The sequence below is a fragment of the Plasmodium relictum genome, assembly GCF_900005765.1.
Source record: "Plasmodium relictum strain SGS1 genome assembly, chromosome: 8".
Lineage (NCBI taxonomy): Eukaryota > Apicomplexa > Aconoidasida > Haemosporida > Plasmodiidae > Plasmodium > Plasmodium relictum.
Window position 1 is genome coordinate 393,816 of NC_041686.1, and position 23,664 is coordinate 417,479.

The window sequence follows — 23,664 nt, forward strand, 5'->3', positions numbered from 1 at the left end:
AAAATTTTGTTCCATGTAATAATATATATAAAAAAGTAAAACATAATAAACTAAAAAGAAAAAACAGATATATATTTGATTTATTGTGTTTATTTAGCACAAAGGTCCTAAATAAAAATTTACAAAAATATATAAAATAAATAAAAATAGCAAGACAAAAAGAAAATGCATATAATGAAAAATATATGATATAGCCATTGAAAAAGTAATATTAACATATCTTTGATAAAAATATTTTTGTTTTTTATCATGTGGTATTTTGTAATCTTTTATCATAAAATTAGAATCGTTAATATACTGATTCATTACACTTTTAAAGTAATCAAATAATTTTCCTATATCATCTTTATAAATAAAAAATTTATTATATTTATTAAGGTTTTCATTTAGATCAATTATATCATCAAAATTAATCAAGTTGGCATAATGCGAAAACTTATTTTTAATATTTTCTTCATCTAATTTTTCTTTGTAATCCTTTATATAAATATAAATGGATTCAAATATATTTTTTATATGATTCTTTATATTTTCCTTTTTTAACTTTTGTTCTATTATAGGTGTTCTGTTAAGAAATGTAGCTGTTCTATTTTCTGAACTCAAGGAAAAACTAGTAAGATTTTTTAATACAAAATATTCATGAATTTTAGGCAAATGCTTATTGTGAATTTTTATTTTCTGAGTTTCTATTTTTAATTCTTTTTTTAAATTAATTTTTATTGTTTCTTTTAATATGTCATAGAAACGTAATATATGCGGAGGTTGAGATTTGTTAGTTTCGTAAATATAGAAATCAGATTCATTTAAATTTTCTAAACAAAGAACAAATTCTATACTGTCTTTAAATACAGAGTTGACATTATCGACAAAGTATTCTATACCATAATAGTAATTTGTAAAAAAAAATAATAAATTATAATTTACTTCTTCATTATTATAAACATCAGAAAATAATTTAATTAATTGATTGATTACAATAATCGATGAATTTATTGATGTACTTTTCAAAGAAAAGTCACTTATTATATTAAATATATTATAGTCAATACAAATAATAATTGTTTTTTTTTTTGTTAAAATAAATGTTTCACTATTTTCTTGTTTGTTAAATATAGAATCAATATGAATGTTATCTTTACTTAAAAAAAAAAATAAACTCTTAGAATTCAATTTATAAATATGTTGGCTTTTAGAAAATTGAACACTCGCATTTCTAGTTAAATCAAAATATCCAAATTTACTTTTGTAATTTTCATAAATCTTTTTTATTTCGCTATCATCTTCTATAAAATATATAGATTGGTTTAATTTTAAATTTAGTAATAATTTTTGAATGAAAATAATTCTTTTTTCTAATTTTTCCTCGGTGATATGATCATCTTTACTTATTTTGTTTATTCTAAGAAATTCATTAATGTCTATATATGGATTATTTGGTAATATTATTACTAACCCATTATTATTATTTGCCATAATAAAATGCATTAAAAAGTAAAAATTATTTCCATTTATTATTTCATATAAATAGATAATACCTGAAAATTTAATTAATTGGCGCTTATTTACATATTTATTAATATATTGAACTTTTTCTCTAACTAATCTTTCTATTTTTGTTTCATCTTTCATATCTGCTAAATTATCAATTGTTAAAGAATTTTCTCTAAATTTTATATTTTCATATAGAAACAATAAATTTATTATATTATTTTTAAGTGAGTAACTACTAGAACCAATAGATGCATTGTTATATATCATATGTATTAGAGGGTAGCCTTTTGTTTTATATGAACCTCTAGTAAATTCATATTTAAAAAAGAAACAAAAAAATACAAATATTTCCAATAAAAATTTAATTTCTTTACATATTTTCATCTTTACCTTATTTTTATTTATATATACATATATATATTCTTTTTTTTAAGGAAATACAAAATTTTTTAAAATTTACAAAAATAAAAAAAATAGTTTGGGAAAATGACAATAAAAAAAAGAAAAAAATATATATATATTTATATATATAATGAAACAGTAAGAAATAGAAAAAAAGAATTTTAATTTTAAAATAATTATTTCATTTTAGAAATTTTTTTCCTGAAAAAATATCCAATACATGAAATTATCTTTATTAATTTATTTCAAAATTTTTTTTTTATTAGAAAAAGTTTTTTTTTTTTTTTTAAGGCTTATTTTTAAAATTAGATAAATTATTTGCCATAAATTTAAAGATATTATTATAACTTATATAGATATAGAAAAAATACAAATAAATTAAAATTTTTTTTTTATTAGTAATCAGTATGCATAAAATACTGTAAATGAAATTACTTTTTGAATGATATATATATATATGCATAATTGTAAAACCGTTTTATCTAAATAGAATATTAGAGCTCACATAAAATTAAATAGTAAATATTTTATAAAAGCTTTAAGTTTTAAACTACTTAATTTATCATAAAATAAAGAGAAAAGAAAAATGATTAAAGTAAATATATAGAATTTTAAAAATGAAATTTCTCTTCTTTTTATAATGTATATATTTTAAAAAACAACACATTTATTGAAAATTTTTCATAAATTGTATGAAAAAAATATATTTCATTTTTTTTATCTTATTATTTTTTTCTTATCTTAATTATCAAATATTTTTAAAAAAATTTATAAATTAGAACATTAAATTATGAAAAACAACATATCTATTTGAAAAATTCATTTTTCATAGAATTAAAAAAAAATTAATCATAATTAAAACTTACGTAATACATACAAATATTTTTACTATACCCTACCTTTTTCATAGATTTTTTTCATTTATAATAAAAAGATGTTTATTCATTAGCATTTACATTTATAATAGTTGCAAATACTTCTATTTTGATCAAATTCTTTAGTTACTAAAAAAATAAAATGAAAAAAAGTATAAATGTATAAATGTAAAGATATAATACATTATTAAAAAAGAAACGATACTAACAAATGTTTTAGAATATATGAATTAATAAAAAAAAGTATATATATAAAATAAAAAAAAATAAATTACATTTTTTGTTTCCGTATGAATAAATATATCTTATGCTTAAAATATCTTTTACGTCCATTCTTCGTAAAATTTCATTGGAAACATAAAATTCCACATCGGCGTAATCATTGTTTTCTTTATAAAATTTTTTTTTTATTTATGAGTAAAAAGAAAAAATACATAGAAAGTTATTTTATACATGTGATGATACATTAAATATTTAAAATGAATTTAGAATAAATCATCTATAAATTATTATACTTAAATATAAATCACTAATATATCTTTTTTTTTTAATTATTTTATTACCTTTATAATAGCCAAATTTATCAATATTTACATTTTTATCTACAACTTTTGCTTTTATATAACTTATTAACTTATTATCCTTACGTAGATTTTTTTTTGAAGTGTTTTGACTTTTTTTCAAATAAAATGAATGAATTACACCATTATTGGATGATATTTCTTCAATTTTTTTTTCAATAAATGTAAAATCATTGTTTTTTCTTGATTTCTTTTTTAATAATTTTATATATTTTTCGTATAAGATTTCATATTTTTTCTTTAATAAATTATTCTCATTAATTTTATTATTTAAAATTTCCTCTAAATTTTTAATTTTACATAGGCTTTCATTATTATTTAATTCATATGCTTTATTATTATTTTCTATAACTGATGAATTCTTTTCATTCATTAATTTCGAAATATTTTCGCTTTTACATGAAAAATCACTATTAATGGAACTTTTTCCATCACTTATATCTTTTTCCTTTATTTAAAAATTAAAAAACAAAACTTTATAATTTCATTATATCAAAATGTTAATGTACATGTACTTATGTTTTTATCAATATAATTATTTTGTAAATAATATAGATTTATCATAAAATTTTTTATTTTATTAATTATTAACATATATCATTAGTATAAAGAATCTTTTTTTTTTTTCTACTTTTAATATAGGAGAATAAAATTGATCTAGTTTTTCTTTTCCTTTTAATAAAGCATGTTTGAGATAAGACATTTGTTTATTTAAGGTATCAATTTTTTTTTTTTTCTTTTTTAATCCTTTGAACAATTCCAAGTTAGTTTTTGATAAAAAAAAACATCTTTCATTACTCTCAAACAATTTATTTTTAATTCTGTCATAATTATCTAAAATTGTATCACTTTGATATCTACATTTTTAAAATAAAAATAAATTATTTTTTCATATGCATATATATATATGTGATTTTCTTTTTTACCTGTCAATAATTTTATTTTTTGTTTTATATGGAAATATATGCCTTTTGCTTTTAGGTTCTTTCTATTGAAAAAAAAAAGTTAATTTTTCATAAAAGTCATTGTATTTAGATATATTCACATAAAATTTTATAATTATTCTAGTAAATAGTTTATATTTTCATTTATGCTTTAGTTTTATTTTTACATCATTTAATCTTACATAAGGAATATCGACATTTTTAGTTAGCTGTAATTTTGAAATTAAGTTATTTTTTTCTAAAATTAAGTTATTAGCCACTCTTAACTAAAAAGAAAAAATAAATAAAATAAAATTTACATATTGGCTATATAAAATTATAAAAAATATATATATTTTTTAAAATGCAATCATACTTTATCTTTTTCTCTTTTAATTTTATAATTCTGATCTTTAATCTCCTCTAATAGCAACAACTTCTCTTTTTTTATTTTATCATTTAAAGCATTCATAGTATTTAATTCTTTTTTTAAAATTTTAATTTCATGTCCAAGAGCATTTCTTTGTTTTTCATTACTCTGCATTTTATTTTCTAATTTCTTTTGAATAAAAATAAAAATTAAAAAAAATTTAACAAATAAATATATATATCATTTCTTATGTTATTTTATACCTTTGAATTATCTATTTCAAATTCATACTTTTCTATAACTTTATTCAATTCTAATTTTTGTTCTTCTATTAATTTTATTCTCTTATTTAAATCTCTTATTTCTTGAGCCTAAAAAAATAAAATAAAATAATAATAAAATACATATAAATTTTTATGTATTTTACAAAATGCAAATATATATATATATAAGATGATAATTTTGTATTACTTGTTCATCATTATTTTCAACAGCTGTTTCTAATTTATTATTTAAATTGTCGTTTGTTTTACTTAATTTATTGATCTATTCAGCAATAATAAAAAGAAAAGGAAAAAGAAAAATTAAAATGAAAAAAAAAAAAATTTCATAAATAAGTTACCTCTTTTATGTATCCATTTAAAGTTTCTTTTAAATTAAAATTTAGATGCTCAATAATTTTTTCAAATAATTGGCCAATAATTCTATGATCCAAATGTCCATCTATAAATCATAATATAAAAATTTTCTTATATAATTTTTACAGTAATTTTTCTTAATTTTTTTTTTTTATTACATAATCTATTAGTTAATAAATATTTTGTATTCGATTTATTATTTTATAACTAACTTTTTTTTTTTATTTTATTCAATTTAATAACATAGATATTTGTCTATTTTAACCTGATTCAATTTGATCTTTTATTGTTTTATATTTCTTCGATTGAGCAATTTTTGTTGTACTTTCTAATGAATTAATTCTTAATTTTAAATTATTATATTTTCTCAATTCTTTTTTTTTTAGCATTTTTAACAATTTTTTTTTTTTTTCATTATTATTATTGAATAATAATAATTCAGTATCACTAAAATAATCCCTTAGCATATTTAAAGAATTTCTCTTAGATGCGAAATTATCTGTCTCTGCTTTAATAAAATAAAACATATCACTTGCTCTTGAGCTTACTTTATCTATTTGTTCATTATAGTTTGTTTTTTTTGAAGCATCATCCTTACTGATTGTCTTAACTCTTTTTAAATCTAAATACGTTCTATTAAACTCTGTATAATTATCTTCATTTTCATTTATCATAGGATTAGTATTAATTTTTTTATTTTTTTCATCTGATAAATAACTTAATTTTGCGGAATTACTTTTTTCTCTTGGACTTATTGAACAAATATCTTTTCTTAAAGAATTATTTTTATCATTTATTTTAGATTCCTCTTCACCCAAGTTGGATTTGTTCATATAAAAAAAACTTTTTGTTGTTTTCATTTCATTAATTATTTTATTTAAATTAGAATCATTTTCATCATGTTCATAGTTTAATGGAAATAAAGAACTTTGATTGTGTGAGCTATCAAATGCTCTTGATAACTCACCTGAAATAAAGCTTTTTAATTTATTTTCACTTTTATTTTGTGCTTCATTAGAGATAGTTATTTTGTCTAATATATCAATTATACTCAATAATTTTTCTATATTTTCTTTATTCATTTCGATTTTTAATTCTCTATTTAATTCTATATATATTATTTATATATAAATATGCTCACATATGTAAATATATAATTTTCAAAAATTATCACTTTTTTTAAAATTAGTTATATACTATATATGCTTTTTCTTCACACTTTCCCAAATGTTGTATATAATGAATGGATATTAAAATGAGAATTATTGTGAAGAAATAAAGTATCTATTTTTAAGAATAAATAAATTTTTTATTTTATTTTATTTTTAATTTAAGCATAAAAAATAGGAAAATTATATTTTCATTACATTTTATATGCACATCATTTTATATGTTAAATACATATAGTTTTATTTTTTAAAAATAAAAAAAAAATGTATTTGGACTGAATTTTTCTATACATGTAGAATTATTCTTCATTTCGATTTTTTTCATTTTTTTTTTTTTCACCTTATAAATGTTGTAGAAAAATAAAAACAAAAAAAAAAAGCTTAATGCACACAAAAACTAAAAAAGAAAAATCTTAAAAAAATATTAATATTTTTCGCTATATATATTTTATTACTTTTTAGATTAAAAAAAGTTGAAAAATAATAAACTAAAAGGAAAATCAAAATCAGAGGAACAAATATGATTAGCTATTAAAAAAAAAAAAATGAAAGAAGCTTTTGCTTATTTGTTTTTTATTTTAAAGAAAATTTTTCTAAATGATGTTTTTGTTCCTTTATATTTTTACTTTAAAAAATAAAAACATATAGATTTTATAGAAAAAAAAAAAATAAAAAAGAGAATAAGAAAAACAGAAATTGAAATATGCATAAAATAAAAAAATGTTGTATAAAAGACTTCAAACACATTACAAATAAATTAGAATATTATTAAAATTGAATATTAATATATTATGAAATATATTATTTTTATTTTATTTTTTATTTTTTTGTGCTGCTATTATGTTTTATCCTATCATGATTCCTCTTGTAAAAATTAAGACTATGATTAATCTAAATTTCTATTTTTTAGGTATATTCAAAAAATATATAAATGAAAAAAAAAAATTATATATATAATTAATTTGAAGTGTCACTAAAAAAAAATATTCCTTAATTTTTTATTTTTTAATAAACAATATTTAAAATATGAATTTAATTCATTTAAAATTAAATAAAAGAAAAATGTATTTTCCATGTATAGTTATATGAGATTTGAATATAATCAAACTAAAATTTAACCTTCTCTTATATTGCAAATATTCTAGAAAATAATTTACAAATGCTAGTGTTCTTAAAAGTAGAATAATATATAAGGATTATTTTTGATTTAATGAGTTTAATAACTAAATGGGATTATTTGATTATAAACCAATTAATTCTTAAAATATATAAATTAAACGTATGAAATAATCCATTGTTAATAAACATTCCTTTAAAATTAAAAAAAAAAATTAAAAAAACATATAAATACTATAACATATATCTTCCATATATGCTAATAAATATCCAAATTTAAAAATAAATATTAGTAGTACATAATATGGAATTTGAAAAGTTAAAAAAAAAATAAAGACTAATTTTTTTAAAATTAATCAAAAAAGAGATTTATTAACAAAATAATTTAAAAGAAAAAAAAAAATGCTAATATATTAACACCATTTTTATAGTTTTTTTTTATTTTATTTTCTTTTACTTTATTGTTTTATTTATTTTTTTTTTTTATATTTGGTAATATATATTTCAAAGAAACAAATCGTTTATTAATATGCTGATAAGGATTAACGTATTTAAAATTTAAAAGTGATACATCATTAATTCGTAATTTTGTTTTAATAAAAAAATATATAAATTTTTAGGAAAAATAAAAGAAAAAAGAATTATTTTGTTACAATTTTTTTTCTATAAACTTTGTATAATATTACAATTTATGCATATATATATATTTTTTATTTCATATAAATTATGAATTATATTTATTATTTATTGCTTTTAGTAAGATTCTATTGTCAGAAGTTTTTAAGTTTGATAAACTTTCATATATAGCAAAATTTATACTTTCCGTTGAGAAATTATTTTTCATTGTTATTTTATTTATTTATTTAAATAAATTTTTAACTACAAAAAGTTGGCATTATATTTTTTAATTATTTTTTATCTATTTTTTCTTTATTTTTTTAGTTTTAAAAAATGTACTTTTGAATAAAAAAAAATATATATATATATTTTTTTATAAGAAATATGGAATGATAACTACTAATTTGATTCTATTTTATAAATAGATATATATATATGACATATTTGAATATATACATATATATAAACAAAAATATGAAATAAAGAATTTTTTGGATTTTTTTATTTTATAGATAAGATATTAAGTATTTATATATTGTATAATAATTAATTCAATTGTATTAATAAGTGAGAAGTAATATTTTATGAAAAACAAAAAAAAAAAAAATATGAAAATATATATATTTTTAATTTAAAAAAATTATAGTAGTGTTGTATTAAAATAGATAAAATCAAAAAAATATATTTTTAAAATTGGATTTTAAGTTACACACAAACAAAAAAAAAAAAAATAGGAATAGAAATGGAAGTTCAATGTACAAAATATTGAATGAAATTTTTATAATTAAGTTTATTATATTATATTTTATACATATATATATATATATATATTAATAATTTTAATTAATTTAAAAAACTGTTACATTGGCTAAAAAAAAAAAATTGAATGATTGAGCAATTTAACATTAAATTGATTGGTCATTTTTTCATATCCTATAAATTGTATTTTGTCTAGAACTATTAATATATTTTATATTTATTCAGCAATACATGTTATAAAAATTTTATGGAAAATAAAAATATATAAAAAAGAATATTCATTTTAAATTAATCAGTAAGGGGCTATATTTTTTTATTCAGTTTTTATTAATAATGACATATGTAGTATATATATTATTTGTATATAATATAAATATAAATACATAACATAAACACATTAATATAAAATAGATATTTATTGTATATATATACATTTCTACTTAATCTTATATAATTAATGAGTATTTAATACTTAATTTTTATTTCATTTTAATTTGATAAGTTTTTTAGTTATTACTTTTTTTTTTTTCTTTACAAATATTTATAAAATATGTTTTCATTTTTACGTAATTTTCCCATTTTTATTTTGTTTTTTTTTTTTTATTATGTTTTAAATGTTATATAGCTTTTTTTAATATGTATATATATATTTTATTTATAAGTATTAGAAACATAATATATATATAAAAAATAAAAAATGCATATCTAAAGGTTTTAATTTTTGTCATAGTTTAGATAAATTAAATATATGTTTTAGACTCATAATTCTTTATTAAATTTACATTCTTCATTTCATTTTATTTTTATTCCTTATATTTTTTGTTTGCTCCTTTAATTTCTTATACGTATATTTGTCTTTTTTTTTTTTTTTTTTTTTTTTTTTTTTATCTTTTTTTTAATTTTATATGATCCCATTCTCTAAAAATATATATTCATATATATATTTTATATTTTGATTGGCTGTTCTTTTACATATTCTTTAATGTAATTTTTTTTTTTCAGATATAAATTAAATGCTTTTTTTTATCTTATTATATATATATATTTTTTTTTTGAAATGTTAATTTAATTTTTTCTCTCTATCTTTATTCAAAATGCTTTTTTTAAATTTAAAGTAATGTTTTGTATGTATACACTATATATATATTTAAAAGTTTATACTTGTTTAGATGAAAGCTTATTATATCACTTATGATTATATTTTAAAATTTTATAATCTCATGTTTTTTATTACTTAAATTATAAATTTGTTTATATATTATTTAGTTTATATATATATGTTTATTTCATATTAGTATTGGTTTAAATTCTTCTTATGATTTTTTTATTTTAATAAATTATTTTTGTAAAATTTCTATATATTTACAATAAATGTAGTGCAAAAAAATAAATAAATTGAATCTATATAAAAATATTTTATCATTAATAATTACAATAAAAAATATTTATCAGGACATAATTTTTATATATAAAATTTTGGAAAAAAAAATATATTTTTCTTTCTCTTCATTTACATATATATATATATATATATATATATATATATATATATATATATATTTTTATACCTCATGAACATTAGTGAGAAATTAGACATAAATATATATAATGAAGAAAAACAAGAAAATGGTTCATTAAAAATTTTATATGATACTAGTATGAACAAGGGTGATATTTATAATGATGCTAATAAGAATGATAACATAAATTCATCTGAATTAAAAGATATTAATAAAGAAATAAATAAAAATAAAAATGATTCAAATATAGAAAGTAAGTTATCCTTTGATATTAAAAATGTTCTGACACATGCTTATTTGCCAGTATGCTTAGAGAAAATGAAAGAAGGAGAATATGTATATAAATGGAATAATAATATATTTCAAAAAAAAACATTAAAATTTTTTTATTTAGACGTTAACAATTATTGTATTCGATGGAATTCAAAAAAAAAAAAATTAAAAGTAAACAAAAATCCTTCTTTATATATCTGTGATATAATTAAAATATTAGATGGGTCTGAGTCATTATTTTTTAAAAAAAAAGAGGCAGAAAAAAATTTATCTATTGAAATAATTAGTACACAAAGAAAACTAAGAGTAACATTTTTGGATATTCAAAGATGGAAGATGTGGTTATTTGGTTTAATGTATTATCAGTATAAATTAGCTAATAAAGGAGCAGGAAAAAAAATGAAACCTTTTTTTTATGAAAATAATAAATTGTATGATAACTATATCATATCTGGATTGAAAGATATTAATGTTTTAACATTATCTCAATTATATATTATTTTAAGAAGTCTTAATATATATTTAAATATGAAGATTTTATATCATTATTTTTCTATTTATAAAAATAAAGGTATTATTAACTATTTTGGTTTCACAAAAATATTAGAGCATATATTTTCTAATAATCATATCTCATTTTATTTTAATATTTATAAGGATAAAAAGTCGAATTATATAGACAAGAATAAGTTTATTGAATTTTTAATAGACATACAGAGTGAAGGGAAATGTGAAGAAAATATCTTTAATAATGAAGAAATTAAAAAGATTTATATTAAAAATAATGTTATGCATGATAGTGAAAATGAAAATATTGTAGAATTATCTCATGAAAATCAAGAAATTAATAAGAAGATTAATAAAAATCAAATAGATAAACATGAAAGAGACAGAGAAGAAAATTATAATGATACTATTATTGATAAGAAAACATCATATAATAATAAGGAAGAAAAAAATACAAATGAAAATAATGTCAATAGTAACAATAGTATAGATAATAGTGAAAATTATTTAAAAAATAACGTAAATCAGAATAATATTATTAAAAATAATTATAATATTTATGAATGGAATTTAGTAAAAAAGATAGATAATCAAAATGATAGTAAAAATAATTTTTATTATGATATAAACATGTCCAATGCATTTCTATTTGCAGATGATTCAATGTATTATGATGAAGATTATTTATTGATATTGAAAATATTAAAAAATAAATTAAAATATAAAGAAAATAAAAATGATAATAATATTAATAGTAATATGGAAAAAAAGGAACTCATTGAAGTAGAAAGATATTATCTTGAGAATTATAAAAAAGAGGAAGTTGAACAAAATGAAGAGAAAAAAAAAAATTTTATTAAAGGAAGTTTAGATAATAAATATTTTATAAGAGCTAAAGTGATATACAAGTTATTAAATACAGTAAAAAAATATAATATTCCCTTTGTAATAATTAATGAAAATAATTATTTAACTCAAATAGGTTTAGTTTACTTCTTATTATCAAAGGAAAATAGTATTATGTGCCCAGAATATTCTAAAGTATATCAAAATATGAATTTACCTTTATGTAATTATTGGATAAATAGTAGTCATAATAGCTATCTAGGAAGAAAACAAATATTTAGTACTAGTAATATTGAACAGTACATATATATATTAATAGATGGGTGTAGATGTGTAGAATTTGATTGTTATTATTTTAATAAAAATATTGTTGTGTATCATGGATTTTATGGATATAAACTTACATCTTCAATTTTATTTTGTGATACCCTAATTGCATGCAAAATTTTTGGTTTTACTACTTCTCCATATCCTATAATATTATCATTAGAAATTCATTGCAAAAATAAGCATAAGAATTTAATTGCTAAAATATTAATATGTATTTTAGGAAATCAGTTATATATACCGAAAACAAGAGATGAAATTAATAATATAACACCAGATAATTGTAAAAATAAATTTTTAGTTAAATATAAACATTTTGATAATAACGAAAGTTCAGGCTTTTATTATATATTTGAAGGATTGCAAAGTATTATGTATGACGAGATAAGTTATCTTTCAGATATTATTGGAGAAAATGAAGAAGGTGAAGAAGATATATCCGATGTAGAAGAAAATATTGAAGAAAATTTAGAAAATAGTGTTGAGTCGTGGAATCTTAATAACTGCAAAAAAAAAAAGAAATATATAAATAAGTTATATAGCTCATCACATTTAGGTAAGGATCAAGAAGAAGAAAATAATAATTTTGAAAAGAAAAAATTCCGAAGTATTTTAAATATGAAAAAAAGTGAAAATAATTTAGATAATAATATTAATAATAGTTTATTTAATTATAACAAAAGAGAAAAATTAAATGGAATAGAAGAGAAAAAAAAAACTATAAAAAAAAAAAATGAGAATCTTGATTTAAGAAATAATAATTTATTGAACGAATATTCTTGTCTAAAAGGATACGTCTTTCGAAATTTTTGTGAAAATAGAAAATACAATGAAATTTGTTCAATTAGCGAGAATAAATTTATTAAATTAATAAAAAAAAATGAAAATGAAATTATCAAATATAATCAAAAAACACTAACACGTGTTTACCCATCCGGTACAAGATTAGCATCAACAAATTTTAATCCTCTTATATTTTGGAATGCTGGAATACAAGTTGTTGCATTAAATTATCAGTACAATGGTTTAAGTATGTTACTAAATAAAGGTAGATTTTTAGAAAATGGAGGAAAGCATTCGGGTTATATTTTAAAACCTAAATTATTAAGATTTAGTGAAAAAAATGATTATGATGTTTTATCATTGAATTTACAAATATTATCTATGCATCAAATAAATTTATTGTTTTCTATTAAAAATAAATATCAAGAAAAAAAACTAAAAAAGAAACTATTTAAAATGGATATGATCCAAAGGATACAAACACATAAAAAAATCAACAAAAAAATGAAAAATTTTAAGGATTTACAAAAATTAGAAAAGGAAAAAAAAAACTTTCTTTTCTCTGATATTCAATCAGATGACAATAAAAAAAACGTAAGTCATGAATTAATCTTAAATAAATTTAATGATAATGATGTTAATTATATTCATAATAAATTTTCTAACGTTGAAAAAAAATACGAAGATATGTTATCAGAATATAAATCCTTTTTATTATGTTCTTCATTATCACATAGTAGTAGTTTTAATAGTTGCAGCAGCAATACAACAACATCAAATAATGGAAAAGTTTTAAATAAAAGTATCTCATCCAAATTTAAAAATAAAAGTTTTTATCAAACTTTTGAGGAATTAAAAAAAGCAAATAATTTATTTTTTTATCTATATGTAACTGTATCTATACATGGATATAATGAGCAAAAATATTATTTTAAAACGGAAATAGCCAAAGTTAATTTTTATGATTTAAATTATTGGTAAAATTTTATCTTTTTTTAATATATATATATATATATATATATATATATATATATATATATATATATATATATTTTTTTTTTCTCCAGTTGGTCAAAGCCTTCTAATTTCCAAATGAAAATATGTTATCCTTCTCTGGCTCTTATTGTATTTGAATTAAAAGCATATGTAGGATAAATAAATAAAAAAATAATTTGAATTATAAAATATATGATTATATAAAAAACTACATAAATTATGTTAAATAAATCTAATAAATATTAGATACTTCTTATTAATATTATAAAATTATTATTTTTTTGTTCTTACTATCTAAATATAGGATACTGTTAAGAGTGAAGTAATAGCTTGTGCATGTTTTCCAGTTAAATGCTTAAGAGAAGGGTAAATTAAAAAAAAAGAAAAAAAATTTTAAATATATATTATTTGAAATACTTGATTAAAATAATTTCTTTTCCTATTTTTTATTTTAATTTTCCATTAGTATCAGATTTGTTCCATTATGTGACAAATATTTAAAAGACATTAAAGGATCAGGAATTTTAGTTAATCTAAAAATTACAACTAATCATAACTAAATCTTAAGAAATAAATTCAAAAAGCTTATAATTTTTAAAAATTTTAATTAAATACATTTTGTAACTCTTTTTTTATTTTATTTTTTTTTTCAAGCAATCTTTTGTTTTTAATTTCATTTTGTACGTATGACCAAAATATTTGTTAACTTTTATATATTTTTTGTCATTTTTTTAATTTTATATATATATATATATATGTAAATAAATATTTGTTCATATTTAATTTTTCATTAAACTTTTAACTTTTTTTTCATACAATCTTATATATTTCTTATTTTAAAAACATTATAACAATAAAAAAAAAATATATATAAAATGCAAAGTTAATTTTAGAATAACATAATATGAAAAATATAGAAATTATTTTTTAAACTTTTCCTTATATTCTCCATTTTCAATTTATTAATTCTTATACTTTGAGTTTTTTTTTTTTTTTTTTTTTAGTACAGATACACATAAAATTTTAAATTATAAATCATAAAGAATTTGCAATTTGATAAAACTATTCCTTATGTGGAAATTTTATATTTTTTTAAGCAATATATGATATGTATTTCATTATGTGTCGAATTTTTATTTTTTTTTTTTATTAAAAAAACCGTTAAAATTTACGAATACATATATGTAACAATGAATTGATATATAGGCATACAAAAAGCTTATTGCACCACTGTAGTTTGCTAGACTATTAAGAATTTATTTACTTTTTTTTTTTTTTTTAACATTTTAAGAGATTTTATTATTTAAATTAAAAAATCGAAAAAAAAAAAAAAAAAGAAAAAAAACATTGTAAAAAAAATATATTATAAATTCTTCAGATTAAGTATTTTATAATTTTTACATTAGTAGCATAATAAAAAAGTAAATAAAAGAACTAACTTTTTTTTTTATGTAAAAATAAATTTAATTGTTATAATTTTTTAAAATAATATTTTAAAACTTCCTAATTGTTGCAATTTTTTATTTTTATTTTTATTTTTAAACGGATCTTAAAAATACTTACACTTCATTAATTGTAACTATATATATATATATATATATATATATATATATATAAATACAATATGTTTCTTTAACTTTTACAAAAAATTTTGATAATTTCCTATTATATATTTTATTATATTTTTTTTAAATCAACTATAATAATTTACTTTTTTTCATTTAAAAGTATAAATATAAAATATTAATTCATTTTAATGAGGTGAAATATGAAAAGTTTGAAAGGCAGTTTAAAATTGCTTAATTCAAATATAAATATAGAAGAAAAAAAAAAAATATGGTTAAATATAATTAAAGATGAAAAAGTAAATTTAAAAGGAATAAGTAAAATTTTAAAAAATGTAGCCTTTTCATTCTTTAAAGAAAATTATTTATACAATGAAGAAAATGTTACTGTTTTTAATTTATTCTGTGAAGAAAAATTAGATGATTATCTTGTAAATCATGAAATTATAGATTTTTTACAAAAAATATTTTTATTTTATGAGTATTTCATAAGTGAGCATAGCAATAATATTAATAAAAAGCAGTTTATTGAAAATGTATGCAGTTGCTGTAAAAGAATATTTTTAAAAAATATTATAAAATACGAAAAAGAAATACTAGATTTTTTATTAAAAAATTTAATCAATTATATTAACAAATATTCATTTATTTTTATATATCAATCTTTATATAATATATATCAGTATCATAACAAAAGTTATGGAAAATTATATCATCATAAAAATGAAAAATTTAATTTTTTACTAAATTTAGAAAGTAGAAAAGTGAATGATGAAATTTTATTGGTTAATAATAATAGATTTAATTTTGATTGTTTTTTTGTGTTAGATGAAAATGACGAAAAAAATATAAGAGAACGCTTTTCTGAGAAAAAATGGAATTATAATAATATAAATAATGTTCAGAATGGGCAAGAAGAAGAGGATAAAAAAGAAAAAAAAAATGAAACTACACTTAATAATGGTGAATATAAGTCATCTCCTCTTAGTAAAAGTATATTGGTTCAGATAAATAATTTAAATAAAGAATTTATATGTTTTTATTTGTTTATATATTTTAAATCTTGCTTTGATAATATTAATTTTTATTTAATAGAAAAATTTATAGAAAATTATTATGTTAATCATAATACTGAAAATATTTATAAAGAATTACTCTTGTTCTTCTTTTTAATTTACAAAAATAAAATGCATAACATTGTAGATACAATTTTAAATGATACCATTAATTATTTAAATAATTGCAATAATTTAGAAATAAAAAAAAAAAAAAAATTATTAAGTGATGAATCATTAGAGGGAAAAAAATTGCATCTTAGTGATTGTTTATTTTATTTTGAATTATTAATAAATATTATAGTTTACAAAGAATTTCAGTATGAAAATAATTATGAATATTATATTAATTATCTTAAATTGCTTCATGAAAGTAACATATTTCAAGAATTATTTATTGATTCTTTTTTTTTTGTTTTTATTAGTATAGAAGAAGCTGCTATTAGAAACGTTCTTTTAGTTAATTTTGTAAAATATTTTTCAAAAAAATCTTTTATTTTATCTAAATTATTTATGCATATAAAAAATGTTTTTCATATAATTTATGATGTAGATGATAATAATATAATTTACAACATAAACTTGTTTAGTAACATATCATATGAAAATTTTATACAGCATGATAAAAAGAACAAGAAAATTGAATTTAATTATCTTCCTTATATAGCAAAAAATATATATATGGATAAATATGTATGTCTATTTTTTAAAGAAGCATATTATATTATTAGCAAGAATAATATATATTTTTTTTGTTTTATCACTCAATTATATCTCTATATTTATGATAATATTTTTAATAAAACAATAAACATAATTTATGAAAATGAAATGAATTTGAATGATAATTCTTTTGATATTTGTAAAAAAATTCTCAAACCTTTTTTATTTGTATATCTTGGATTATTTGATAATATTGTTCAAAAATTAAAAAAAAAATTATTTAGCGAAAAAGTGATGCTTTCTTTTTCATTTATAAACAAATATCTATTCAAGAATATGTTTGAAAAGACATTTTTACAAAAAGACTTGTTTTATGTAATATATCAAATATATTTTCTACTATATTCTCTAAAATACAATTTTCTTAGCTTTCTAACAAACTTCATAACAACCAAAAGAAAAATAAATGAATATCTTTCGTGTTTTCTAAAGCTAAAAGAACATAATTGTAAAAATAATTTAAATAATGAAATAACGAATAAAGAATTGGAAATTTTAGACAAAAGCTCTGTTGAAAGTAATGCTCATGAAAAGAAAGATAAAAATGATAAATATTATGAGCAATTGGAAGATTACAATGAACAAGAGGAAGATGACGAAGAAAAAGAGAGAAGCGATAACAAAGCGGATTGTATAGGTAATAAAAATAAAAGCACAAGAATAATAGTAAAAGGAAAAAAATTAAGAAAAGAAGAAAATTTAAAAAATGGAAATAATGAAACAAGTGATGAAAAAATCAATAATCAAGAAAAAAGTAAAGATATGATTACATATAATAATAAAGATGAGAAGTATGTAAATAAAGAAGGAGATTATAATAACAATGATGAAAAAAATTTAAAAAAAATAAAAATAATGAATTTTTTTGAAAAAAACTATTTCGTATTGAAATATTTTGAGTCTAACACAGAAAATATATTGGAAAAATATTACATTGAAAATTTAAATGAAGATTTAGTTGTTAAAGAAAATACAAAATTAAAAAAGATTAATCACAATAAAAATATAATATCTGTATCAGATGAAAAAGTTAAGTTTAGGAAAAAATTAAATAATTTTTATAATAATAAAATAGAAATTGATGAAGTAATCAATAATCTATTTTTAAATAATAAAGATAATGTTTACAGTAAAATTTTAAAAAATAATTTGTTAATAATAAAAGAATTAAAGAATATAAAAATGGAAATACTGTATCCTATTTTTAATGCCAGTCTAGTATTCTTATTTGACGATTTCTACTTTTTTATTATTCAAAATATAAAGTTAGTTATAGAAGAAAAAGAAAAGAGTTTTTCTGAGCATAAAATTTTTTTAAATATATCCCTTATTTTATTACAATGTCTAGCAAAGGATGTGAAAATAGAAAAATATCTTGTATCAATTTTTTACATTTTAAAATTATCTTTTAATAAATTAAAATCGTTGCAAATTGTAGATGAAATAAAAAACAATGATGTTAATGAGATATATAATAAAAATACAAAAGGTTTTGAAAATATCATCAAATATTATAATATAAAAGAAGATAAATATATAAAATTTAATATGGACGAAAAAAATGAGAATTATAAAAATTCTTTATCATTAAATAATATAGAAGAAAAAATTAAATTACATCAAAATGTTTTTTATATATTTTTAAAATTATTACAAAATGTATCAGAACAACATAATTTATATTATAATTTTAAATATATAATATATGATATTTTATTTTCAGAATATTCAAATAAAAGTATAATATTTTCTTGCTTAAAATGTATTTTAGACAAAAGTAAATTAAATGAAATATATGAATACTCTTTAGAAATCTTAAACGATATAAAAATAGATAATAATAATCTCAAAAATCTAATGGTTAATGAAAACTGCAATAGTCTTTGTATGAATAATACAAATAATAACAACATTAATGAAAAAAATAAAAAGAAAAAAGAAACAAAAATAAAATTTGAAGAAAAAAAAGTATACAACTTAAATGATAATGATGGTAAAATTTATCAAAAAAGCAAGGATATCTCAAAAACAAACTTAAATAAATCATATTTAGAAAATAAAAGTTACATATCATTAATTTTATCAAATCGTGATACCTTAAACATTAATTTTTTTGATTATAATAATATTAATAATAAAAAGGTATCTTCATTATATATAAATATTATAATTTTATATTATATTATAAAGAAAAATGAAAAGAATTATAAAAAAAGTGTATATGATAATTATATAAAATTAAATTTAGAAAACTGCTATAACATCATAAATAAATTGTTATGTGTTTTATATTCTACGAACTTTCTAAATTCTTATTATAATAAATATTTAAAATATTTGTGTTTAAAAGTTTTTAAAAGAATTTATAATTATTTTTTAATAAATGAAGCAGAAATATATTTGAAATATTTAAAGAATAATAGCACAGAAATTATTATTAATGAAGATAAAAAATTAAATGATTTGAAATATATAAAAAATCAAATAATAGATTTCTTTGAATTTATATTAAATAAAGAAATTAAAAATTATTTCAAAAAAGAAAATGTTTGCAAAGTTTCTTCAGATGAATATAAATTTTTCTTTTTAAACAATTTACATTGTAATAGTCTTATACTAAGGAATAGCAACTTTATTTTTATGATTAATTGCTTGTTATTTATTTTTAATATGAAATATGACAAATATACTTTTTATAAAATAATATCAATTATTTTAATAGAAAAAAGCGAAAATAAAAATTATATATTAAGTAAAATTGTGCATTCTATAAAGAATTTTTTTAAAATAAGTTATATATATAATAATGTAAAGAGAGAAAATAAAAAAAATAAAATTAGACTAAATAATGATTTAACTAGACATTCTGTTTTATTATATATTATTAGAAGTACTATAATTCTTTTTTTATTAATAGATTATAGTCAGGTAAACAAGCAAAAATTAATAAAAGAGGATTATATAAATTACTCAATGTTTATTAATAAGTATGTAAAAAAAAAGTCACTAGAATATTATTACACCCAATTAAACTTTTTGCTTTTTCGAATATTTTATGATGAAAAAAATTTGCCATATTTCTTTAAAATTTTTTTCAGTACTTTGTATATTATATCTTTTAAAAAAGATGACGGAAACATAAGTTACTTTTTTGAGAAAATATTCAATATCAAGGATGATTACGAATCGAATGTATCAAAAGATAAAATAAATATTAATCACTCTACTGATGATGAAGAAAGTGACAAATATAAAAAAGAAAAAAAAAAGGAAATAATCAATATCTTCAAAAAAAATGAAGAAATAAGTAATTGTATGCAAAACATAAGTGAAAATGAAAAAAAAGGAAAAAATGATAATGAAAATTCAGAAAAGGAAACTAGAAATGCTTGTAATGAGAAGAATTATCATAAAATATTAAGAAGTTATAAAAAACAGAGAAATGAATTGCATCAAAATGATAAAGATAATAACCGTTTCAGTATGAAAAATAAAAACTATATTGAAGTTAGTTCACATAGTTCTTCCGATGATTCAGACGAATCCTTCAAGATATATATAAATACCAAATGTAAAAAGAAAAACTCAAATGATAAAAAATGTATTTCATTGGATCATAACAAAACTGCTACTGTACAAAATGTAACTGATACAAGTAAATATAATCAATTAACTGAGAAAAATGAAAATAATAAGAAAAACTCGTTGGATGAAGAATTAAGAATTAGTAATACAAGCGAAGAAATAAAGTCTAATGAAAATGGCATAGATAATTTAATAGGAGAAAATTTTATTTTTAATGCTTCTTTATCAATAAAAATCTTAAATCATTTTATATTTTTATGTAAAGGATTTCACGAAGATTTGGAATTGAAAATATATAATGGTATAGTAGTGAATTTAAAAGAAAATGAAAATGATAGAGAAAAATTAAAAAATCTTTTAAGAGTATTATTCAAAGAAGATGATAAAGTATCAATAAAATATAAAAAAAAATTAGAATTACTCAAAATTATTGAAACTAAAATAATTTTTCTTAGTTATATAAAAAACAATTTAGAAAAAAGAAAATCTCTTATATCTAGAATGAGTGAATTAAATTTAAATATTTTTAAAAATAAATCGATGTTTAATATTGAAATAGATTTTATCTAAACTTTACATAAAATAAGAAAAAATATATATATTTTTATCATTACTTATTTAAGAATATTTTTTCCTTTTTTTTTTTTTTTAATTTTAATGAAGCTAAAATCCACAAATAATAAATTATTATTATTATTTTTTAATATTCCAAAGGAAAAAAAAGAAAAAAGAAAACATTTAACAATATCCTAAATATTTTTTATCTTATTTTATTTTTTATTTTTATTTTACTTTATTTTACTTTATTATTTTTATTTATTTTTTTTTTTTTTTGTTAAAGGAAAATTAATCTTATACTTTTTATATAACTACATTGAATTCTTCATTTTTGAAGTCGATGTTTTTCTATTTTACGTTTGATTATAAAAAAAAAAAATGTAATATTTATTTTATTTTTTTGCTTTTATACGTTTACTCATTATCTTATTTAACTTTATTTTATTTTTTTTTTTCCTTATTTTATTTACATAAGGATATAAAAAAAAAAATATATTTCTAATATTTTATCATATTTTTTTAATATAGATGAATATGTATTTTTTTCCTTTTTTCTTAGTATTTTTCTAATTTGTTTATCAATTTTAACTCTACGAATTCAAATAATAAAACCTTTTTTCTTCATTATTAATTTTATAAATTAAATGTATCACCGTTGTGTAAATATTTCTTATTTTTAAGATGAAAATTTTCTATTTTTTTTTTTTATGTACTTTCCTTAAAAATGTAATTTGTTATACAAGAGAATTAAGTTTTCAAGAATTCCAAAAAATGTTAACAATAGAAAAAAATAATCAAAAGAAAAATTATATTTTAGATAGTTCATTAAATTATAGAAATGTTAAATCTTTTCAAGATTATTTATACCTAAAAACAAATAAGGATTTTATTCTTTATATTTATGCTAAGTGGGATACTGACTCAAAGTACTTTTTAAAAAAAAAAAAATTTTATCTTAAATATTTTTAAAAATGATGAAAAATTATAATAAATAATATATTAAAATTCTCATAATCAAAATATTAAATTATTTTGTTTTGTTTTATTTAATTTTTATTTTTACTTATGTTTTCGTAGTAATTTAATAACTGTTTTCAGAGAAGTAGCAAGAATAATAACTGAAAATAAAATAAAATTAGATTTTTATATTTTAAATATTGACAAAATAAAAGATCTATGTAATTTCTTAAATATTACATCCTTACCTTTAATATTATATGTTTCATCAATTCATAAAAAGAAATATAACTCTTTACTTTATAAAATTTTCAACTCAAGTAAAGATATAAAAATAAGCAATGCATTCAAGTAATAAAAAAACATAAAAATTATATTTACAATTTTATTATATTTTAAGTTAAATTTATTTTTAAAAAAATATTCTATTTATGTTTATTTAAATTATTTATTTAAAATTTTATATGAAATTATTATAAATATTGTTGTCTAGTTTGCTTATATATATATGTATACTTAATTATGATAGCAAAATTTATAATTCATTTTTAAAAATATTTCTTCTAACTTAGAATATTTATTTTCTATGTTCTTGTATAGTTACCTTTAATAAAATAGATATTATCATTATTATTACTTTTAATTTCCTTTCTTTTTTATTTACATATTTGTTAATTTTTTTTTTTTTAAGATACAATGGTGATATGTATTGTTACGATCATATAGCAGAGTGGGTGGAAGCACACTATTATTTTACAAAAACAGTTTCATTAATTAAAAATTTATTCAACAAGAAAAAATAAAATATATTTTTTTAATACTTTATAATTTTTTTTTTATTTTATTTCAAATTCTCATAAATTTTATGAAAATTCCACATATAATTTTTATATATTTTTTAATAATTGTTAACTATAAAAAGACAACTAAATTTTTTAAAACTAAATATACTTATAAATTTAAAAAACAACATTTAATATAATTAAAAATATATATATATATATATATATATATTAGTTTTATGCAA

General features: G+C 16.7%; 5 protein-coding genes across 5 annotated transcripts; 3 read left to right on the forward strand and 2 right to left on the reverse strand.

Annotated features, from left to right (window-relative positions):
• Positions 1-93: 93 nt before the first annotated feature.
• PRELSG_0811200 (conserved Plasmodium protein, unknown function) lies at positions 94-1,875 on the reverse strand (the record flags this gene model as incomplete). The annotated part of the gene is made up of 1 exon (XM_028676175.1): positions 94-1,875. One exon carries the CDS (start codon positions 1,873-1,875, stop codon positions 94-96), a length of 1,782 nt encoding a protein of 593 aa, XP_028532691.1.
• A 963-nt stretch (positions 1,876-2,838) lies between these two features.
• On the reverse strand, positions 2,839-6,362 carry PRELSG_0811300 (conserved Plasmodium protein, unknown function; the record flags this gene model as incomplete). The annotated part of the gene is made up of 11 exons (XM_028676176.1): positions 2,839-2,897; positions 3,044-3,157; positions 3,332-3,797; positions 3,981-4,206; positions 4,276-4,337; positions 4,476-4,559; positions 4,649-4,831; positions 4,906-5,013; positions 5,114-5,188; positions 5,265-5,365; positions 5,546-6,362. The coding sequence occupies 11 exons, from the start codon at positions 6,360-6,362 to the stop codon at positions 2,839-2,841; spliced, it is 2,295 nt and encodes a 764-aa protein (XP_028532692.1).
• Positions 6,363-10,513: 4,151 nt separating this feature from the next.
• PI-PLC (phosphoinositide-specific phospholipase C, putative) lies at positions 10,514-14,754 on the forward strand (the record flags this gene model as incomplete). Its single annotated transcript, XM_028676177.1, has 4 exons — positions 10,514-14,175; positions 14,266-14,344; positions 14,499-14,560; positions 14,661-14,754. 4 exons carry the CDS (start codon positions 10,514-10,516, stop codon positions 14,752-14,754), a joined length of 3,897 nt encoding a protein of 1,298 aa, XP_028532693.1.
• Positions 14,755-15,962: 1,208 nt separating this feature from the next.
• On the forward strand, positions 15,963-21,692 carry PRELSG_0811500 (conserved Plasmodium protein, unknown function; the record flags this gene model as incomplete). The annotated part of the gene is made up of 1 exon (XM_028676179.1): positions 15,963-21,692. One exon carries the CDS (start codon positions 15,963-15,965, stop codon positions 21,690-21,692), a length of 5,730 nt encoding a protein of 1,909 aa, XP_028532694.1.
• Positions 21,693-22,361: 669 nt separating this feature from the next.
• On the forward strand, positions 22,362-23,440 carry PRELSG_0811600 (conserved Plasmodium protein, unknown function; the record flags this gene model as incomplete). The annotated part of the gene is made up of 3 exons (XM_028676180.1): positions 22,362-22,606; positions 22,758-22,988; positions 23,329-23,440. 3 exons carry the CDS (start codon positions 22,362-22,364, stop codon positions 23,438-23,440), a joined length of 588 nt encoding a protein of 195 aa, XP_028532695.1.
• Between the last annotated feature and the right edge of the window lie 224 nt (positions 23,441-23,664).